This window comes from Cricetulus griseus, assembly GCF_003668045.3.
Source record: "Cricetulus griseus strain 17A/GY chromosome 1 unlocalized genomic scaffold, alternate assembly CriGri-PICRH-1.0 chr1_1, whole genome shotgun sequence".
NCBI classification, from domain to species: domain Eukaryota; kingdom Metazoa; phylum Chordata; class Mammalia; order Rodentia; family Cricetidae; genus Cricetulus; species Cricetulus griseus.
The window spans coordinates 100,072,410-100,093,267 of NW_023276807.1; the positions used below are offsets into that span (position 1 = coordinate 100,072,410).

General features: G+C 41.8%; 1 protein-coding gene across 5 annotated transcripts in view; it reads left to right on the top strand.

Moving 5' to 3' along the window:
* Positions 1–20,858, top strand: part of Nf2 (neurofibromin 2) — an 88,164-nt gene that overhangs the window by 19,676 nt on the left and 47,630 nt on the right. For 4 of the 5 annotated variants that reach the window (XM_027387342.2, XM_027387341.2, XM_027387340.2 and 1 more), the window contains exons 2-4: positions 11,790–11,915; positions 13,954–14,076; positions 16,265–16,348. The exons of the other annotated variant lie outside the window; for it this stretch is intronic. In XM_027387342.2, the coding sequence (XP_027243143.1) occupies positions 11,790–11,915; positions 13,954–14,076; positions 16,265–16,348 (333 nt within the window). The remainder of the gene's footprint in view (positions 1–11,789; positions 11,916–13,953; positions 14,077–16,264; positions 16,349–20,858) is intronic. 5 annotated transcript variants of the gene reach the window in all.

A 20,858-nucleotide genomic window follows, 5' to 3' on the forward strand; every position in this document is an offset into this window, starting at 1 on the left:
TAGTTATGCAATTAGAATTTTAATAAGGAGTGTCATAAATTCTTGCTTCGTTGCAATCATTACTTAGGAGTGTTCTACTCAGAAACCTCATCTAGCTATCATCATCATTATCATCAACATCACCAGCCAACCACAAGCACTTATTGGAGTGTCCACAGATTGTGCAGCACTTGTCTGTTTCTGAGAGACTTAAAGTATGTGTGTATGTTCATGAAGACTCTGTGTCCGTGTGCGTGCGCACGCGCACACATGCTCGCATGCGAGTGCATGTGTCCGTCCTTAGCTTCAAGGGATGGTGATCTGTAGCACTGGAGAAAATACAGGAATCTTGGGAAAGATAAACTCATTTTTCCATATACCTGAGTGAAGAGTTGAGGGGAATAGTTCTTAGAAAGGTCTAGAAGCACGTAGCTCTATTGAGTGTGTAGGCTGAGTTGTAATAAGGTTCGTTAATTGGTTGAAGGAGAAAAGCAATTGGTGGAAAGCCTTGAAACTAATAATTTATATAGATTGAGCACAATAACAGAGATGATTGGAGGACTGGAAGAGGAAAATTAATTGTTGTAGTTGATTATGGCAGAAACTGACAGGGCAGGAGATTGGAGGATTTTTTTTTTTTTTTTTTTTCTGCAAAGAGGAAGCTTCAGCTTGTGATGAGGGATAAAGGCTTCAGGACTGGCAGAGCAGCAAAAACAAATATGATTTCTGCTATGTTCATGTTTCTATTGGGGGATCCCTTTTTCTCTGTGCTGAGCAGAAATGCCCACATGCAAGGGATGAATCCCTTAATTGCAAAACCAAAAGGCTTGGCTGTTTTTGCAGTTTAAGTTCAAGAGATAGAAAAGCCTGCTTTTATGGTGTAGTCTTAACTCCTTGCTTTTTTAATTTCCTTTGATTAGTCAGATTTTAATGGAGTTCATTATTCACTTATTGCACAGCAAAGTTATGTATATAAAAGTCTGGGAGCAGGTTGCTGGGGATTGAATATGCTAGGCAAAAATTATGTCACTGAGTTGCATTCCTAGCTCCTAGTAACTCTTTCCATTGTGTTTTTTGTTTGCTTTGGCATTTGATTCTTTGAGACAGGGTTCACTTTGTGGTTTTGGCTGGCCTATAAACTGCTGTGTAGAACAAATAGGCTTTGAACTTTTGGTAATCTTCCTGCCTCTACGTCACAAGAATTACAAGGAGTGCACCATCCCTCCTAGCCTGGCTGTTTATTGTATAAATTGAAATATTTGACCTCCTCTCTCTCTCTCTCTCTCTCTCTCTCTCTCTTCTCTCTCTCTCTCTCTCTGTGTGTGTGTGTGTGTGTGTGTGTGTGTGTGTGTGTGTGTGTGTGTGTGTGTGTGTGTGTTCTGGCCTGAAACATTACGTAGACCAGGCTGGCCTCAAGCTCACAAAGATCTGCCTGGCTCTCTGCCTTCATATCCTGAGAGTAAAGTTGTGTGCTGACATGCCTATTGAGACCTCCTTTTTCAGAACAGATGAATAAGAGTTGTATTTAGGTTTGAATCTTTTATATAAAAATTTTAAATTCACAAGTCTTCTGTAAATTTGTTCTCATAGGCCAGCTATGACTACATATATCAGTTGTGAATAAATGTTGACCAGGGAAACCCCAGTTATCCTGAGTTTTCCACTTCTGAAATAATGGTACACATGGGACACAGGCCCTGAGCCAGAGAAGCACAGTCCTTCTGTCACTCTGTCTTCAAGGACTCTAACCTTTCTACAGTTTTCATGGCAAATGCCAGAGCAGCTTGTGAATTAATTGGAAGGATCTGATAAGCTAATGGGGCTCTCTGGTTCTCCTTTTCTTCCTTTTTGGAATCAGTAGCCAAACACCACCACTGTTTGGCTGCTAGTGAGAGCCCACCTCCATCTCTGAGAGAAACGTCTGTCTTGGCTCTTTGCAGTTGTGAGTTGTGTGTAGAGCCTACGTTTTTCTTTGGGCTCTAATTCTTAGGCATTTTACATCCAGTACAAAGTTGGGTTTACTTTCTTCAAGAGAATGGACCTTGTCTTGCTGTGACCTTTCCCAGCCTCTGACCAGTTTCCTCTCACCCAGCATTGTAGTATCAGCATGAACAAGGGGTTTGATTGTCAGCATAGTGCTACCAGAGGAAAAAATGCAGTGTGAAGACTGGCAAAGTCAAAAAACAAATGGCAGTTTCAGGATTTCATGTAATCCTGGCCAACTGGGAAGATGGCTGTCCCAAGCTGATAGACTCTAATCAACCCCATGGGTTATTGGTGGCATTTGCTTCCTGTAACAGAAAAGTGCTGCGTTCTAGCTGTTTTCCTGCAGTGGAGGGTAAGTGTTCAGTGCTATTTACTTAAAACATTCTAAAGTTGATAAATGACAAGTACTTCACTCTGGGTAAAGCCTGTAAATCTGGCCCCTATAAAAAATAACAAGCTGACAGCACTTAGTCCTGTTTATAAAGTTCATACGCATCTGTCTTTGATACAGGCGCAATATATATCCATGACATCACACTGCAGCCTGCTACAGTAACAGGAAAGCAAGCACAGCCACAGAGCCAAGCAGTTTCCAGAGGTCCACCCTCCAGCCCCTCTGCCTGAAGGGCACTTTGAGGACAGGAGGCCTTCGAGGGGATGCTTCCACCTAATGGAGCCTGGATTTCTACTCCCTCATGCCTTTCTCTTTCTACATACCACCCTCTTTCCTTCTGCAAAATGAACATCTGCCTCTTAGCCTCTCTCCTCTTCTTCAAGCTAAGACTAGGGAGGGAAGAGGACTGCAGAAGTAAGAACAGTTGAATAATTTGGCCAGATGTAAAGAGATGGGTTTAAATGCACACTTCATCAAAAACCAGAGACTTCTATTTTTGACAAAATTGTTCATAGAAGACTATAAATCTAACAACAACAACAACAAAGCCTACAGATAATCATGTACTACACAACTTGCCTCCTTGACTTGACTAGGGACAGTGAGGCACTAAAGAGGACAGGCACTAAAGAAACAACCAAGATACACAGAAAAGCTGGGGTTGAATGGGCTGTGTGTGCTCTGATGGAGCTATACTAAGTGCAACAAACTCTGCATGTTTATTATGTACAGCACAGGGTGGGTGGCTACTCTTGGTAGGAGGTGCCTGTAAACAAAAGGTGGCTGTCAATATCCAGGAGGAAACTGCAGTTGATTGGTTTTGCACATGCTGGTCAATCATTTATTGTTTTTTTTTTGTTGTTTTGTTTTATTTTGTTTGTTTGTTTTTAGTTTTTTGAAGCAGGGTTTCCTCTTGGTTGTCCTGGAACTCACTCTAGACCAGGCTGGCCTCGAACTCACAAAGATGTCCTGCTTCTGCCTCCCAAGTGCTGGGATTAAAGGCATGCACCACTACTACCTAGCTTGGTCAATCATTTGTAAATACTAGCATTTGGACTAGACAAAGGCTTTGCAATTCCAGGCCATATCACAGTGGGAAGACTAAATTCCAGTGGGTCTGAGGCATTGATCCTTGATATGGGCATGGCCATGTCAACAATGTACACTCATTCAGGACTTCATCTGCTATCACATACTCACTCAATTCAGGCTTCCTTGGCTCCCCACAGACAGAGCTGGCAAGATGACTGAGTAGAAATGCTTGATAACCTGAATTCTCTTAAGATTTATTAATTTTGTCGTGTGTATGCATGTTTTGCTTGCATGTGTTGTATGTGCACTGCATATGTGTATGATGTCCGTAGTGCCAGAAAAAAGGGTATTAGAATCTGTTGGAACTGGAGTTAAGGACAGTTGCAAACTGACATGTGGGTGCTGTTAACAGAACCTGTATCCTCTGCAAGAGCAGCAAGGATTCTTAATTGGTGAGCCCTCTCTCTAGTTCCCCTGATGATCTGAATTTGGTCTACAGGTTCCAAATGGTGAAAGGAGAGAACCAACTCCCTCAAACTGTCCTCTGACCTCCACATGTGTGTGCACTCCCCCAATTAATGTAATTTTAAAGATTATTTTAAAGGTCTGTAGGACCATCTAGTGCCATCAAGATGACTTGGCAGGTAAAGGCACTTGCCACCAAGCATGATGACCTCAATTCGAAAGTTCTGGGACCCCCATGGTAGAAAGAGAGAACTATTGTCCTCTGACTGACCACATGCATTCAGACACACATATACTCAAACAAAAATGTTAAAGATGTATCATAGTGTAAATGTAGGTCTGAAAGGCCTAAGTGTCAGAAACACTTTTTTCTCCCTTAGGCAAGATCTTGCTCCACAGTTGAGACTAGCTTAGAATTTGTGTCCGTCTTCCAAAGGTACACAATTAGAGGCTTGTGCCATCAAGGCCTGGCGAGGAATGTTTTAATAGGAAAATAAATAGACTCATCCCATTCATCCAGGCTTTTACTACTACAGATACTATTGTAGGATGCATGCCTACTTTGATCCAGTGCCCTGACACAGCCTGGTCCCAGACTGATTGTGCAGAATGAGAATTGTCACATGTACCAGGCCAAAACTACGTATTCAGTCCTGCATTGAACATTCAGTACTGCAGATTGGAAATGATACTGTTTGTCAGATCCTAGAAAAGTGCAGAGAACATTCCTTTACTTACAACAGCTTGGACCCAAGTGCAGACATGCTGTTCCTTCAAGCTGGCATGACCTTCCTTTTGTTAGCCCTCTCCCCACAAGACCCAGCTCAGCCAGTGTCTCAACATAGCCCCCTTCCCCCAAGTCTCCTGGGCTCACTTGTTCCCACAACATTCTGTTCTGTTAGCACTAGCGATTCGTTTTTCCTTGTCCATTTACCTGTCTTCCCTGTCAGATGCGCACAGGGACCATGTGTTGTCCTGAATTCATCATTTATCTCCTGTGTCGAGCACAAAGACTAGGACATAGTGGGTGCTCAATAAATATTTGTCAAATGAGAGATAGGATGGTTAGCTCGATGATAATTGATGGTGCCCTTTCCCATTTGTCATCCATCATTGTGGTATGAAGTGGGGCTGGGAGGGTTTAAGCCACTTGAAAATCAAGGCAAGGAGGCGGAGTGGGAATTAACAATAACTACCCCTTATTTGCTCTAGGCCCAGCACTGCCTTAGTCTTTTTAAAATATATTAATTCACTTCATCTTTAGATCAATCTGCTGAGACAGGTGTTGCTCATAATCCTTGTTAAAGCATGAGGAAGTTCAATAACTTGCCCAAGGTCCACAGTAACAGTACTAGGATACACTGGTGGCAGATAACTCACTGACCTATGCCTTTTTGCCTGGTTCCTGGGAAGAAGCCCTGATATCTTGAGGCATCCATCTTGTGTAATGATTTAACTTGTCTTCTGTGTGTCTAGAATGGTACCAGTTGTGTTCTATCCTTAGGAGACTGGAGGATGTAGTCACGAGATTACTTTCTGGGTTCTGTGGTTAGATTCCAGAAGTAGAGATTGACAATTGACAAAATATTGTGTTTGTTTCCTGGGAAGAAGCCCTGATATCTTGAGGCATCCATCTTGTGTAATGATTTAACTTGTCTTCTGTGTGTCTAGAATGGTACCAGTTGTGTTCTATCCTTAGGAGACTGGAGGATGTAGTCACGAGATTACTTTCTGGGTTCTGTGGTTAGATTCCAGAAGTAGAGATTGACAATTGACAAAATATTGTGTTTAGATCCTGGGGATTTTATTGTTTTGTTGGTTTTTTGAGGCAAGGTCTCATTATGTAGTCTTGGCTGGACTGGAATTCACTATATAGACCAGGCTGGCCTCAAACTCATAGAGATCCACCTGCCTCTGTCTCCTGAGTCCTAGGATTAACGTTGTGGGCTGCTACACCTAGTGCCTGTCCCTTGTTTTTTGTTTTTTGTTTTTTGTTTTTGAGAGATTTTTGCTATATAGCTCAGGCTGACATTGACCTTTCTCAGTCATCCTGCTTCAGCCATGTGTGCCTACAATTTGGTTCTCATTTCTCTCTCTCTCTTTCTCTCTCTCTCTGTGTGTGTGTGTGTGTGTGTGTGTGTGTGTGTGTGTGTGTATGCGCTCCTGTGTGGCTGTGTAGGTCAGAGAATTTAGAAAAGTGTAAAGAACATTCCTTTTGCAACTGCTTGGACCTAAGTGCAGACACGATGTTCCTTCAGGCTGGCATGACCTTCCTTTTGTCAGCCCTTTCTCTACAAGACCCAGCTCAGCCAATGTTTCCTCAGTGGACCTCCTTTCCACAAGTCTCCTGGGCTTACTTGTGCTGAGAAAATGGGAAATATCTTTTCTCTTGCCACCAGTGGGTCCTGATGATCGAACTCAGGTATTCAGGCTTGGTGCCTGACAGGGTGACAGGGTGCCTTTATCTTTGAACTGTTTCATAGACTCAGTTTGGTTCTATTGTAAATTCAGAAGTATTTTCTAATCAATCTAAAATATTTGGATTCCTCTAAGGACTCTTTTTTTGCTCTAGACCTTTGAATACAGTATTCTCTGTGCCTGCAACACCCATCCCTGCTGTCTCCTCCAAACCTAATCTTCAGTTGGCTTCTCTTTTCTACCATGAGTCAATTTAGATGTCATTTCTGTGAGAAGGGGGACTTTCTTTCTTAGGAGTCCCCACAGTCCCTGGGTATTATTGTCATAACACAAGTGTTTTTGTGCTGAAACCCTCACCTGTAATGATCATCTGTTCTTGGCTGACTTCTGTTCAAAAACCTATAAATGTGAAGGCCGACCTTGTTCGCCATTGAACCTCTGTATATTGGGCTGTACTGGAACACAATGTGTGTTCACTGTACATTTGTAGGAGTGGATCTATGGGCTAACTGTACTCTAAGCCTCTGAGCCTTGGGTTTTAAAGTCATCTAGTCAGTCATATTAGACAGCTGCTGTTGAGTGTGTCTTGTGTACTCTCCATTGGTCATTGGGGATGATGACTAATGCTGCTCCTGGTTAGAGGTGCCTGCAGTCTGGAGAGACCTTCAAATGACAATGAGTCACTTCAAAGCATAACATAAAACAATCGTGTTCAGGCAAGCCATATTGCACCAAGAAAGCCCAGCCTCCCTTTCACAGGAACGTGAAAGCTCTCTAGAGCACCCGTGGCCAATAGCTGTGTTTATAGAGAAGCAGAAGACAAAGGAAGCCTCATGTATTTGAGGAAGAACATGTTGAAAAGCACAACCTTTTATAGGTAACATGTAGAGATTAAATTTAGCCAAACAGAAAATTTTTGTTTTATTTGATTGTTGTTTCTCGTTTGCTTGCTTGTTTGTTTTTTGAATCTCTCTTTATAGCCAAAGCTGGCCTCTTGCCTCAACCTCTCAAGTGCTAGGGTTCCAGGTGTAAGCCAACATGTCTGGCCAAAAAACTTACTAATTGCTTAAGACAGACAAAACGTTTTGGAATGAGGTCCCACTGTATCACGCAGTGACACTGGGCTCAACTGATCTTCCCCTCACCTTAGAATGTCTTATTTTATAAATAAAGGTCTTTAAGTTTTTAAAGAATATTTAAGTATATTTACTTTGTGTCTGTGTGGGGGCACATATATGAAGATCAGAGGATGACCTGTTGTGGAGGTCAGCTCTCTCCTACCACGTGGGTCCCAGAGAATGAACTAATAATGTTAGACTTTATGGCATGTGCAGCTGAGCCAGCTCCCCAGCTTAGAGGGTTGAAGCTTAAATATATTTAGGACATCTCTGCTTTTCTGCCTTGCTTCCTTCCTTCCTTCCTTCCTTTTTTTTTTTTTTTTTTTTTTTTTTTTTTTTTTGAGACAGGGTAGACTTGTTTGACCTAGAACTTACTATCTAGACCAGGCTGGTCTTGAACTCTTAGAGATCTGCCTGCCTCTGCCTCCTGAGTGCTGCAATTAAAAGCACAAATCACCAGCCGCTTGCTTTCTTTAGTTTAATTAATCTTGTCTAAAACTTAATTGCTCATCTGTTTTTTTTCCCCCCAAACTTGCTGCTTTTCTTTTTATTCCTTCTCAGCTAGGTATCCTTCAGCTTTTTTTTTTTTTTTTTTTTTTTTTTTTTTTTTTTTTAAATCTCTCTAGCCTGTTGAAGTTCTGGTTCTAGGACTGCCTCCTTCTGCTTCCTAGCCTCTTTCCCTCTGCCTTCTTGATGACAGGAGGAGGTCACCTGCTTTGTGCTCTTGTCTGTCCTGTAACTGTCCTTCCCTGAAACTTACTCTTCACCCAATTATTCGAGTTCAGGCATAAAGCAGATGAGTCCGAAAAGCCTGAGCCACCTGCTCCAGCATGAAGTGTCACTCACAACACCCCCCACCCATTCCTGAGGCTGGCTGTCAGTTTCAGTCTCATCACATAGACTTGCAGTTCCCTGTAATGATCATGGTTTTTTTTTGTTTTGTTTTGTTTTTAAGATAGTGTTCCTTCCCTCCATCATTGAATCCTCACTTGTTCAAGTCTTCTCTGAACTGAGTTCTTGCCTTTTTCTCCCACAGACACCCTGCTTCCACCATTGTATAGCCTCAGTGTGTAGCATGTGCTACATACAGTACTTGTTAGAAATGGACTCTATTCACACAGAGCTGTGAATGAGCTGTGTCTGACTCTTCTCAGAAGGGGTTCTGTTTTAATGTTAGTCATTTAATGGCCAAGGTAGGAACAAAAAGATTTGATGATCACAGAACTGGAAAAGGGTATTTGTGAGAGGAAGAGGGGTTTGCCTACCTCGGGTCACCATGAAGAAACAGGCCAGGGTTTATTTTGGTAAACTGCCAAGTCATTGGTGACTCAGTTTACTCAGCTTTACAAAAAGAGCATAGGTTCACAGTGGGTGACTCCTGAGGCTCGTTTTCAGTCCCATAGTCAGTGATTCTGGATTGTTCTGAGAACTGTTTCTTTATTTTATTGCAAGCTCCATGGGGCAAAAGACATTGTCTTTTTGCCTTTAACAAAAAAACAGGCCTGTGATTTAAAAACAAAGAAGTGGAGGGGAACAGGAAAGTTGCGGTAATGCAGTATTAAGTAGAGGTTTTCAGCTTTCTAGTTTGGAAGCTCACATCCCCTTGGAAGGAAGCTTTCCTTCCAGGGCTTTTCTCATCCTGCTTCTGACAGCCCTTTGTGCCAAGGCCTGGCATGGCTGTGGCTGTGAGTTATGGTGAATTGGGAGTGATGTTCTTATCCTCTTGTTCCTCGGTTGTTTAACTTCTCCAAGTTAATGCCTGTTCTTTAGTGGCACATTATCTTGTGGCAAGGTAGGCATTTATAATTTATATACTGCGTGCTGCTTAAAATAAAGACAAGAGGATAATCAGCATCCTGAAGCTCCCAGTTCTCCAAAATAACATTTCTTCAGTTAAGTCTGCCTGTAGGAATTAAGGCCTCCAAAGAATTAAAAAGCCCTCTGTCCAGTTGTCAAATATGTGTACCTATTACCCAGCCTTATAAAGGGGGAAAGCAATTGTATTTTAAAAATAAAACTCAAGTTTTTCCAACTCACAAATCTCTAAAGATTTCTATCTTTGCGGTCAGTATTCCAGGGACCTGACTATAGTCAGGGTATAGGGCCAAGTTGCAGGACAGATAGGAGAAATACCTTGCTTAGCAAAGGACCAAAGCCAACACGCCATTTATGTGCTGTGATCGAGATGTCCTACCATTTGGGTTGCTGATTTTAGCTGTAAACACAGAGAGATGGCTTCTCCTGTTGAATACCTGAAGAGGACTCTGTTCATTCACATCTGTTAAAGCTGGGTATGTGGTCTGATAGTAGAATACTTGCTTAAGAAGTGAAAGACCCTGAGTTTGACCCCTAGCATTTGGGTGGGGAAAATGGTAAAGGGTGGGCAAGATGGCTAGTGTGTAAAGGCACTTAACTGTACAAGCCTGTGTAGAGGAGTTTGATTCCCCAGAGCCATATAAAGGTCTAAGGAGAGAACCAGATCCACCAAGTTGTCCTCTGAGCTCCACATATTCATAGCACACACCACACACCCTACACAAACACTGAGGTCAACCTCTGGTTCCTCAGGAGCCATTCACCTTGTTCATGTTGTGTGTGTGTGTGTGTGTGTGTGTGTGTGTGTGTGTGTGTGTGTGTGTGTAATAAATGCCATGGCATGTGGGTGGAGGGAGATAGTGTTTCTCTGTGTAGCTCTGACTGTCCTGGAACTAGCTCTGTAGACCAGTTTGACGTTTGACCTTGAACTCAGAGATCTTCCTGCCTCTGCTTATGTAACACTGGGATTAAAGGTCTTTGCTACCATCGATGGCTCTTTCTTTCTTTCTTTCTTTCTTTCTTTCTTTCTTTCTTTCTTTCTTTTCTTTTCTTTTTCTTTCCTTCTTTCTTTCTTTCTTTTCTTTTCTTTTTCTTTCCTCCTTTCTTTCTTTCTTTCTTTCTTTGTCTTATTTATCATATTTATATGAGGGCTCTATCTACATGTACACCAGAAAAGAACACCAGATCTCATTACAAATAGTTGTGAGCCACCATGTGGTTGTTGGGAATTAAACCCAGGTCCTCTGGAAGAGCAGCCAGTGCTCTTAACCACTGAGCTATCTCTCCAGTTCTTTCTTTTTTCTTTCTTTCTTTTTTTAAGATTTTATTTATTTATTATGTATACAGTCTTCTGCCTGCATGCCAGCAGGATTACAAGCATGGCTACCACAACCACATTTATTTGGGGCAGGGGGTGTTTCAAGAGGGTTTCATTGTGTAGCCCTGGCCATCCTGGTACTCATTCTGTAGACCAGGCTGGCCTCATTCACAGAGATTTGCTTCTCAAGTGCTGGAATTAAAGGCATGTGCCACCACCACCAGGCTCACAAACAAATTTTACCTGAGTGTTCAAACTCAAGTTCTCAGGCTTAAGTGAGAAGCACTTTACTGAGCTGTTTTCTAATGAGGGTGAAAGAAGAGCAGCTACTTCTACAATCAGGTGGTCTTATCATTCCCTTACATTCGCATCTCAGGATTGCTTGTGCATATGTTTCATATGATCATAACTGTACTCAAGTGTTTATTTGATATATGGGGCAGCATAGCTGAGAGGTGATACAGGAAAAAAACTTAGCTGACTGAAAGCCACTAGGTGGCAACATTTACTCAGCTGCCCTGCATCCTCGTTCCCTGTGAAGATGTTTGAGCTTGCTTTTTCCAGCTACACCATTGAATAACAGAGAAAAAGGTTTAGCAGTGATTTGGGTGCTTTTGAAAGTGAGGCTACAGTGAGCATTTGGAATTGCCTTTGTGCCTGTGGTCAAGTTGCATTTGCTTGGGCCCAACCAGGCATCCTGATAGAGATCTGCAACTGGCCTATCTGACTTCTCATTGTTCTTCTGTTCTACAATTTTTGTAATTTTAGTTCCAACTTCCATATATTTAATTTTTCTCCTAGTAAAACTAGTCTTTAAGTTAAAAAGTGAATACTTACCTTTTATCAAAAGGCAGAGTCATGATTTAAAAAACAAAACCACCCCCCCCCCAAAAAAAAAAAACCAAACTCAAGGGAATTAGTGTCTCACAAACTAGCCATCTTCCTGGGCTAATTTAGGAGGCTTGACTCTCCTAAATGAGGCTGCTTATTTACCAGGTTTCCTAAATTAGCAGCTTTGGGGATATTGAGATCTGTATGGAACTGTCCAAGGAGGTATTGTGTGTGCTCCACAGCAATTGAGCCATTAAACTCTAATTGGTATTTTCCCACTCATGGTTTTGTGTGGGAAGCTTTACAATTATTTAGGAGTTCAGTGCTCATCAGCCATTTTGGTGACAGTAGAGAGCACTGAGAACAGTTCTGTGTGTGAGCTGATTATGATTTTGCTCACAATGTCCTTCCCTGTTGGTTTGTTATATTGCAGATGAAATGGAAAGGGAAGGACCTGTTTGATTTGGTGTGCCGAACACTGGGGCTTCGGGAAACCTGGTTCTTTGGACTTCAGTACACAATCAAGGACACTGTGGCCTGGCTCAAAATGGACAAGAAGGTTGGACTAGATCTCCATGAAACCCTGGGGGAGGCTTATGCTTCCTGTTTTTTTTTGTTTTGTTTTTCCCTGAGCTTGCGCTTAGCTTATTTGCTCTTTGTTGGGGTATCACAAGGGTAAAGAAGGGATCAATTTTTTTTATATAGATTAGGTCATGTATGTAGGAGGCAAATCCTACAGGCATTTCTGCTTTGCACAGACTCTCCAGACAAGCAGGGTTCACCAGGACTAAACCTTGACTAGCTTTTCTGCCCATTGTCACTGCCCTGTTTGCTTTTTGGCATTATGCCCTTCAGTTTATTGAACCACCAGTCAGGTTTTATGGATAATATTACAATTATCTTTGTATACTTAAAAAAAACACAATTTATGTCTTTGAGAGATTCTCCTAGGGCTCATGTTCATTTATTTATTTTTTAATAAGTATTTGAGAACACCAAGACCCAACTGACTTAATCATTAATGAGACCGAAGGAATAAAGAGCCTGAGATGAAGGAGCAATCCCGTTTCCTCCTCAGGATTCTCTGGGATTTCTTTTTTTTTTTTTTTTTTTTTTTTTTTGGTTTTTCGAGACAGGGTTTCTCTGTGGCTTTGGAGGCTGTCCTGGAACTAGCTCTTGTAGACCAGGCTGGTTCGAACTCACAGAGATCCGCCTGCCTCTGCCTCCCGAGTGCTGGGATTAAAGGCGTGCACCGCAACGCCCAGCCTCTTTGGGATTTCTTAAGCACATCAAATCTAGGTTTCTAGAAATTTGAAGGTGGCTTGGAAATGGCTATGGCTTAGGGAAGCTGCCATTTATGGGTTCATATATTCACACAAAGACATGTCTATCTATTTTCCTGGCCACCTAACAGTGAAAACAGCTGGAGAACGGGGCCAAAAGACCCTGGATTCCCAAAGTAACTCCATGTCTAATTCTGATCCTAAATGGTGCCCCTGTCAATTGCCCCTGAAGTTATCTAACACATAAAATGGTAACTAAAAAAGTGTCATCTTACTAGTGTTAAGTGAGATGTTCGCATTATGTTCACAACATGTATATGGTTATCTCCTTCATGCTTAAAACTTCTGTTGGTTGTCAGTTTCAATGGTCATTCCCAATGACTAGAAACGCCAAATGCCACAAAGATACAGTGCTGAAGAGGCAACTAGGATTAGACTTAATTTGAGTTCCTTGGGGACTGCCACTGGAATTTGGGCATGCATATGGAGAATTACATATCAGAGACAGCTAAGCTTTCTGTGTCTTTTTATGATTCTCAGCAAAGTGAATTTTAAATCATACCTGAATGTTAGCCAAATGGATATTAGATTGGGGGCATCGGGAGTCATAGAACCTGCTGCTCAAAGGAAATAAATTATGACACATGTTAATGGAGCCTGGTAGTATGTTTATGTCCTGAAATGAAATTCACTCTGGAGAGCAGATGGTCCAAGCTTTTCAGGGGGTTGGTGGGATTGTTACAAGATTAAAGGCAGTGGTTTTCTTACTGCACTGCAAGCATTTTGTGGCCATCTCTGAAAGATTCCAGGAACAAAGCATTGCCATGATGGCCATGTTTCACTTCTAGTATTCATAACACAGTGACAACACAAAAATCTAGTTTATTGTATTTAAGTTATATTCCAACAGAACCTAATTAGAGTGGGCAGTAGCAAAGAATAAAGTAAGATGTTACTATTTCAGGAAAAAATAAAACTTTGTAAATCCTCAGTCTTCCATAAAGGATAATGCCCAAGACCTTTGAGTTATGCATTCTAGTTTGTAACTATTCTCTGTGACTTTGAGAACACTGGTTCTGGTCACTGTTAGCTCTGGTCACCCCATGGGTTTATTGATTGGTTTGATTCAGAATTCCCTGAGTGAAGTGGATGTTATCTCCTGCTATGTATGGCTCTGTGAATGCTTCCAACTGTAGAAACACAGCCTTTGGGAAGTGGGATGGATTTTATACCTTCCCTGCAAAGCATGCTCTGATGGTAGTACATAAAGAAGAGAAGCCAGCACAGCATGTCTTTTGCTCTGAAATTCTGCAGGTGTTGGATCATGATGTTTCAAAGGAAGAACCAGTTACATTTCACTTCCTGGCCAAATTTTATCCTGAAAATGCTGAGGAGGAGCTAGTTCAAGAGATCACGCAACACTTATTTTTCTTACAGGTACGCCTACCCATGGTATCTCCCCCAGTTCTAAGAGAACTGATTTGTGTATAGTTGTAGAAGCAGCCCAGGTGAACCCCTTGGAGTTGACCACAAATGCTTCTACACTGCAGAAAATGTTCTGCCTCCAAATAGTCAGTCCTTTTGGTTCAATAATGGGAAAAAATATCTTCAGAATAGAACTTTACCCAAGTGATGAGAATTGGTGTCAGATGAAATTGCAGAGGTGTGATGAAGAATAGACAGAAGGAGTTACCCAATATATAAACCTCCATGAACATGGATCTCAGTTTCTTCTGGCTAACTTGAAAGTTCTCTGAGGTTATAAAGAAAAGCTTCAGAGGCTTGCCAAAAATTTCCTTTAAAGTTCAAGATCTCCCATCATCAAGGCAGTTCTTCTGAATGGCAGTGACTCTTGGTCTGTCCTATGCCTAAGGTGTTTCAGATAGCCTGCTCTGTGCTACTCTGGGTGTATATTGTCATTTCCTCCTTCGTTGGAGTGTAAGCCCCTTAAAGATAGGCTCACTGAATATGCAGTTGGTATTCTTTTAAGTAATTCAACTAAATTGAAGAATTACAGGTTGACCATCTAGGAGCACAACGAGGTGCTTCATTTAAGGATGGAAACCTGTTTTGTCATAGTCAGGGAGCCTCCTCAGTTTCATGACTATCTGTAGTGATTGATACTAAAGCTGCTTATGTGCCCTAAGGTGCCCCATTGTCCATGCTGTAAAAGATTGTGACAGGGCATTAAATACATTGATTTCCCAGAAGTACATCAATGATTTTTCATACCATCCTTATAATATGGAGCTTCTATATAATGTGTACATGATATAGTATGTGAAATGTGATATTACTCTCCATATAATGCTGTGTTGGGTTGTGTCATTAAGAGGATCTCACTCGCTAGCTAAGGCTGGCCTTGAACTTGAGATCCTTTTGCCTTAGCCTCTAGAATGCAGAGATGTGTGTCCCATGCCTAGCTAAATAGTTTCTTTTACAAATGAGTTCCATGCTTGCATGCCTGCATGCATGTGTATGTGTTTTAGGTCAAAAGGTAGCCCCTTTGTCAGATTGTTTGTATTATGGCTTCTTTTATCTCTTTGTAAAGAAACTAGGAGAATTGAAGGTTTCACTGCTTCAGAACATCCCAACTTTCATTTCTCTTAGTTTTAAAACAGGGGGCGGGGTGTGTGTGTGTTGGGGGGGGGATGTATGTGTGAATGAAGCCACATGAAGATTCTTCTGGTGGTTGAGTATGTAGCTGTCTATAAAATGCTTGCCTTGTATTCATGAAACCTGGGGTTTTAACCCCAGCGCAGTATAAGCAGCACAGTGTACTTTTGTGATCCACAGGAGGATCAAAAGTTCAGAGTCATCTTCAGTTACAGGAGACCAGAATACCTTAGTGTTAAAGAAATGGCTTTCCTGTGAGGACTTGAGGCATCTCCTGTTCCCCTATGACTTTTGCTGGTTTTCCTTCATATTGAAATGTTAGATTGTTTTTGTGAGTAAGCATGGCAACATCTACTAATAGAAATCACTGAAAAGAGTTGGCTTTGCTTAATGTACCCCCACTTCATGTGGCTCTCTTGTCCTTGTGTCTGGAACATCATACACTGCACCACTATACAGAATTAGGTGCAATGAGATATGGTAATTCAACATTATGGCTTAGGAATTATATTTCCTGAACCTCATGTGTATTTAAAAGTTGAATCAATCAAATTTTATTGCTTCCTTTTTCCTTAGAACAGCACATTGGAAGTGATGACTTTTTTCTGTAGTCATAATTCAGTGGCCTTGGTGACTTTTGTCTTGTGTGGAGATTTGAAAGTAGACTCCATCTCCTCTAGTACTGTGAGTGTTCCACAGGGGCCAAGACTGAGACCCAGTGCAGCTGCTGTGATCAAGCAGATCTTATTTACTCTTTAGCCTTGACTCTGAGGAGGAGAGATGAGGGCTTTTGTGCAGCTAGATTACTGATAACCTGTTGGTGGCTGAACTCTCAACTGGTCTGCAACACTTAAAAAAAAAAAAAAAAAAGTACCCTTTGTCAGAAAAAAATCATTAACAGGCTGCTTTGGCAGCCGTCATTTAGAATACGCTGCAGCCATCTGCTGTGACCAGGCGGCACTGCTGTCTTCCACACGTGCCATCTCATCTCTTTCAATGCCTCTTTCAGGTGAAGAAGCAGATTTTGGATGAAAAGATCTACTGCCCTCCTGAGGCTTCAGTGCTCTTGGCTTCCTATGCTGTCCAAGCCAAGGTGGGTGCAAGGAAAGAAAAAATGCATTTTTTCTCATTAACTTGTCACACAGCATGGATCCAGTTTTCCATTTCTTTGGATTTGGGGGACTTCAGAACAACTTGCCTCCAAAAATGAGATGTCATGATACTTGGGCATCTACTGTTGCTACCTCAACTTATGTCTATTTTATATATGTATGATGTTGTGTATACAAGTGACAAGAATATCATTCTAATGAGTTACAATTCATTCAAAAAGAGGAATTTTCTGTTTAATCTCATTATGCACATGTGGCTCATTACATTCATCACATCAGCTTTGTTTTATTAGGAAAAGTGACTTTATGGTCTCTAATTATGATCAAATGAGGCTTTGAGGTCAGCAAGACCCAGATTCTCCATTGAAACTCATCTTTCCAGAGACTACATTCTTAGGAACCACACTCCTGGTGAGATCCCAGTGGCATATTTTGTGCATGTAGCTGGGAGCTGGATCTGCTGAGCCTGCTGGCCCAGTGATGCTGTCTCATTAGCCTAAAGTCATTCACTCTCATTTAGACAGCAGACCAGGAGTGGTGGAAGAAGAGCATCATTGAGTATTGAGCCCTTGTCCCATCTTATAAGGCCAACTAGGATGTTTATGACCCTTGGATTTCCCACAAAAATCACATTTTTAATACAACTTTAGATCAAAGCCAGGAATGACTTCTTTGTCATTTGGATTGGAAAAAGGGTTTTCAAAGTCTGTATGCTGGTCAGGCCAGTAGAAGCAGAGTCAGTTTAATCATTTGATGACTCATTAGTGTCTGCTGAGTAGTCACAAGGCATGGGGCAAGAGGCTTGTTAACTGTCAGATGCAGACACTAGAGCAAGTTCTGCCCTTAGTGATTCTCCAAGGTCACTGGTACCTTCATGGGTAAAGCTAGACACAGAATCTATGGCTTTAGAATTGTGTTTTATGCCTTCCTTGAAAAAGGAGTAATTGAGAAAACAGAAAATGGGCTGTGGTTCAAGTAAAGCATATGCTCCTTTTATGCTTTGATCAAGAATATTAGTAACAGGAAAAACGTATTCTTTCAGTCCTAACAGTGACAAAGCAGTTATCATTACTTTCATTAAATCCACGTGCTTCTTGGCCCAGAGTTGAGTTCCTTCTTGCGTGCTTTCTCCTATTTGAGACCCAGGCTCTCAAGGATACTACCTCACTCTCTAAGGCTATGGGTTTTGGGTCACAAATTCAAAGGCCACCTGTGTGGGGGCAGAGGGGTGGGGATCATTTTTCAAGGAACTAGCAGATGTTTGCTTGAACAGATTTCACTGCAGGAAAGCCCTACTTACTTGGCTTCTGCCAATTTGGAGATGAAAGTGATTCACAGACAGCATATGTGGCTCATATGGAGGTGGGTGCTCTTAACTATTTTTTCCGGTGTTAAATTTAGGAATCTTACAAATAAAGGTAATCTCTAGCCTTTAAAGTCTGTATTCAGGCTGGGCAATGGTGGCACACCTTTAATCCCAGCACTCAGATGGCAGAGACAGGTGAATCTCTGTGAGTTCAAGGCCAGCCTGATCTGCAGAGTGAGCTCCAGGACAGGCTCCAAAGCAATACAGAAAAACCCTGTCTCAAAAAAACCAAACCAGGAGCTGGAGAGATGGCTGAGTGGTTGGGAGCACTGGCTGATCTTCCAAAGGACCAGGGTTCAATTCCCAGCATCCACATAGCAGCTCACAACTGTCTGTAACTCCAGTTCCAAGGGATCTGACACCTCTATACCAGTGCACATAAAATAAAGTTAAATAAATTAAAAAAACCAAACCAAACAACAACAACAAAAAACCAAAACAAACAAAAAGTCTGTATTCAGGCTGGGCGTGGCAGTACACACCTTTAATATGAGGCAGGGCAGTCAGATCCTTGTGAGTTCCAGGACAGCAAGGGCTGTAAAGTGATTTCCTGTTTGCATTCAGGAAACTAGGTCTTAACCATAGCAATGCTACCAGTTTCTTGGACTGCTGGTTAATAGTGAGAGGATATTTAGGATGAGCTGGATGAGCCATATCCATAATGTTTAGCAAAGTGTTCAACAGACTGTTTCACAAGATACTCCATGTAGTAGTTTTTAGAGGCAAGACTAGTGCTTATTTTCCTCATGACAAAATCAAAGGTTAGAAAAGATGAATGAGTTGGGTATAGTGGTGCAATGTCTTCAATTCCAGCACTCAGGGGCAGAGGCAGGTGGATCTCTGTGAGTTTGAGGTCAGCCTGGTCTATAGAGTGAGTTCCAGGACAACCCTGTGTGGGGGGGGGCGAGTAATGGTTTGTTCAAAGTCAATACTTCTATGTTATTTCTGTACTTATGAAATGTACAAACCACTTGTTTTGTTGTTTTTTGTTTTCATGTTACAAGGGAAAGATCCCAAAGCTTTAGACATGTGAGGCAAATGCTCTACTGTACAGTTAGTTACCTGCCTCTTCATGAAGATTGAAACAGTGGGATGAAGGGTAGAGCCAGGCTGGAAACCCGGGTGTCTGGGCTGCCTGACCAAGCACCTTGTTCCTGTCTAGTGAGGTATGTGGTGGTCAGGCATTAACTTTCACTAATGCTAGTTTCATTTACAAGATGAAACAACCTCAGGGCTGGAGAGATGGCTCAGCAGTTAAGAGTGCTGGCTGCTCTTACAGAGGTCCCAGGTTCAATTCCCAACACTTACACCCACATACAGCTCACCACTGTCTGTAGCTCCAGCTCCAGTGGATCTTACACCTTCATGCAAACATATATAAAGGCAAAGTAAACTAAACATAGGCAATAAACAAACAAAAAAATTAATAAAAACAACCTGAACTTTTCAGTAAACCATACTGACTCCTTCCATTATGTACAGTTTGTTTTTTTCCTAGCCTTTCTGAAATAGAAAGAAACTCTAAAAGTATGGAGGGGAAGTGGAATTGAGCTCATTAACACATGGAACATAATTGAGTGCAAATGTATTCATTACAGTATTTCAGCTGTTGGAACGATATAGACACACTTAATTTCAAAGCATAAAGAAACAATTAGCTTCAAAGTATAAATACAAATATTAATCACATGGTTCAGTCAACAAGAACCATATTTCTTTGTTCTTGTTTGCGTTATGCTATAATCAAAAGAACAGATAAGTCACATGACAATCAAAGTCGTCTTATAATTTTTAAGACACCTGTTGGATTTTATATGGACAATTTGCTGTTTCAAATATGTTTTTCTTTTGTTCTGAGATATGTTTGTACTGAAAATTACTAGGAGAGAATAAGATATCATTGGTGAATCTTGGTGCTACCTGTAGGCTCTTTCAGAAGGAAGAAAAGATTAGTGGAAGATGGAGCTGGAGAGATGACTCAGCAGCTAAGAGTGCTTAGTGTTCTTGAATCAGACCTGGGTTTGCTTCTCAGAACCTACATGGCAGCTTACAACTGCCTGTAAATTCAGTTCTGGGAGATTCAGTGCCTTCTAATGGTCTCTAAGGGCTCCTGCACACATGTGATACACATATACTCACTCACAAAGGCTCACATGATACATATAAACTAAAAATAAATGACTCTGTCCAGGCTTTGTGGTACACACCTTTAATTCCCAGCACTTGGGAAGCAGAGGCAGGAGGATCTCTTTGAGTGTTTGGGCCAGCCTGGTCCACTTGCCCAGTTCCAGGATAGCCAGGATGACATACAGAGACCTTGTCCCCAAAACAAAACAAACAAAACAAAATATAGTGGGAGAAGCTTAGTGACAGGGACAGTGGCTAAATGCAGTTCAGTAAGAAGTTGAGTACATATAAAAACAAGTACAGTGGCAAGAGTTGAAGGTGAGAGCTCTTTAGGGGAGCAGATCCTGAAAGGTCTTACCACTAGCCTATAGGTGCTGCTGAGCCAGTGAAGGGTTTGTGTTTTGCACAGAACCTTTGGTGGCTATTTAAAGAACAAATCAGTGCCCAGTGTGATGCAGTAAGCCTTTAATTCCAGCACTAGGGAGGTAGATGGGCCTCTGAATTTAATGCCAGCCTGGGCTACATAGCAAATTTCAGGCCAGCCAAGGTTACAGAGTGAGAGAAGTCCAGAAACAGAGAAGGAGATTTTTTTTTTTTTTTTTTTTTTTAAAGTTGTAGTGATTGTCCTAGTCAGAGATTGAGGTTCCCACCTCAGGCAGTGGTTGGATATGTCAAGGACGGTACTAGAGACGTGGCTCAGTTAGTAGAGTACTTGCCTAGCATGCAACAAGCCCTGGGTTCTGTCCTTAGCAACATATAAATGGAGAGTGGTGGTACATGTGTGTAATCCCTGAGGCAGAGTCCAACTCCCAGAACTAGAGTTTAAACCATCCTGTTATTTAGGAAGCTTCAGTTCAAGGCCATTGTGCCATCCATACCTGAGACCCTCCTGTCTTAAAACCAGAACAGTCCAGTAATCCCAGGAGTCAGGAGGCCAAGGCAGGCTGATCTCTGTGAGCTCAACACCCGCCCACTTGGCCTACCTAGTGAATTCCAGG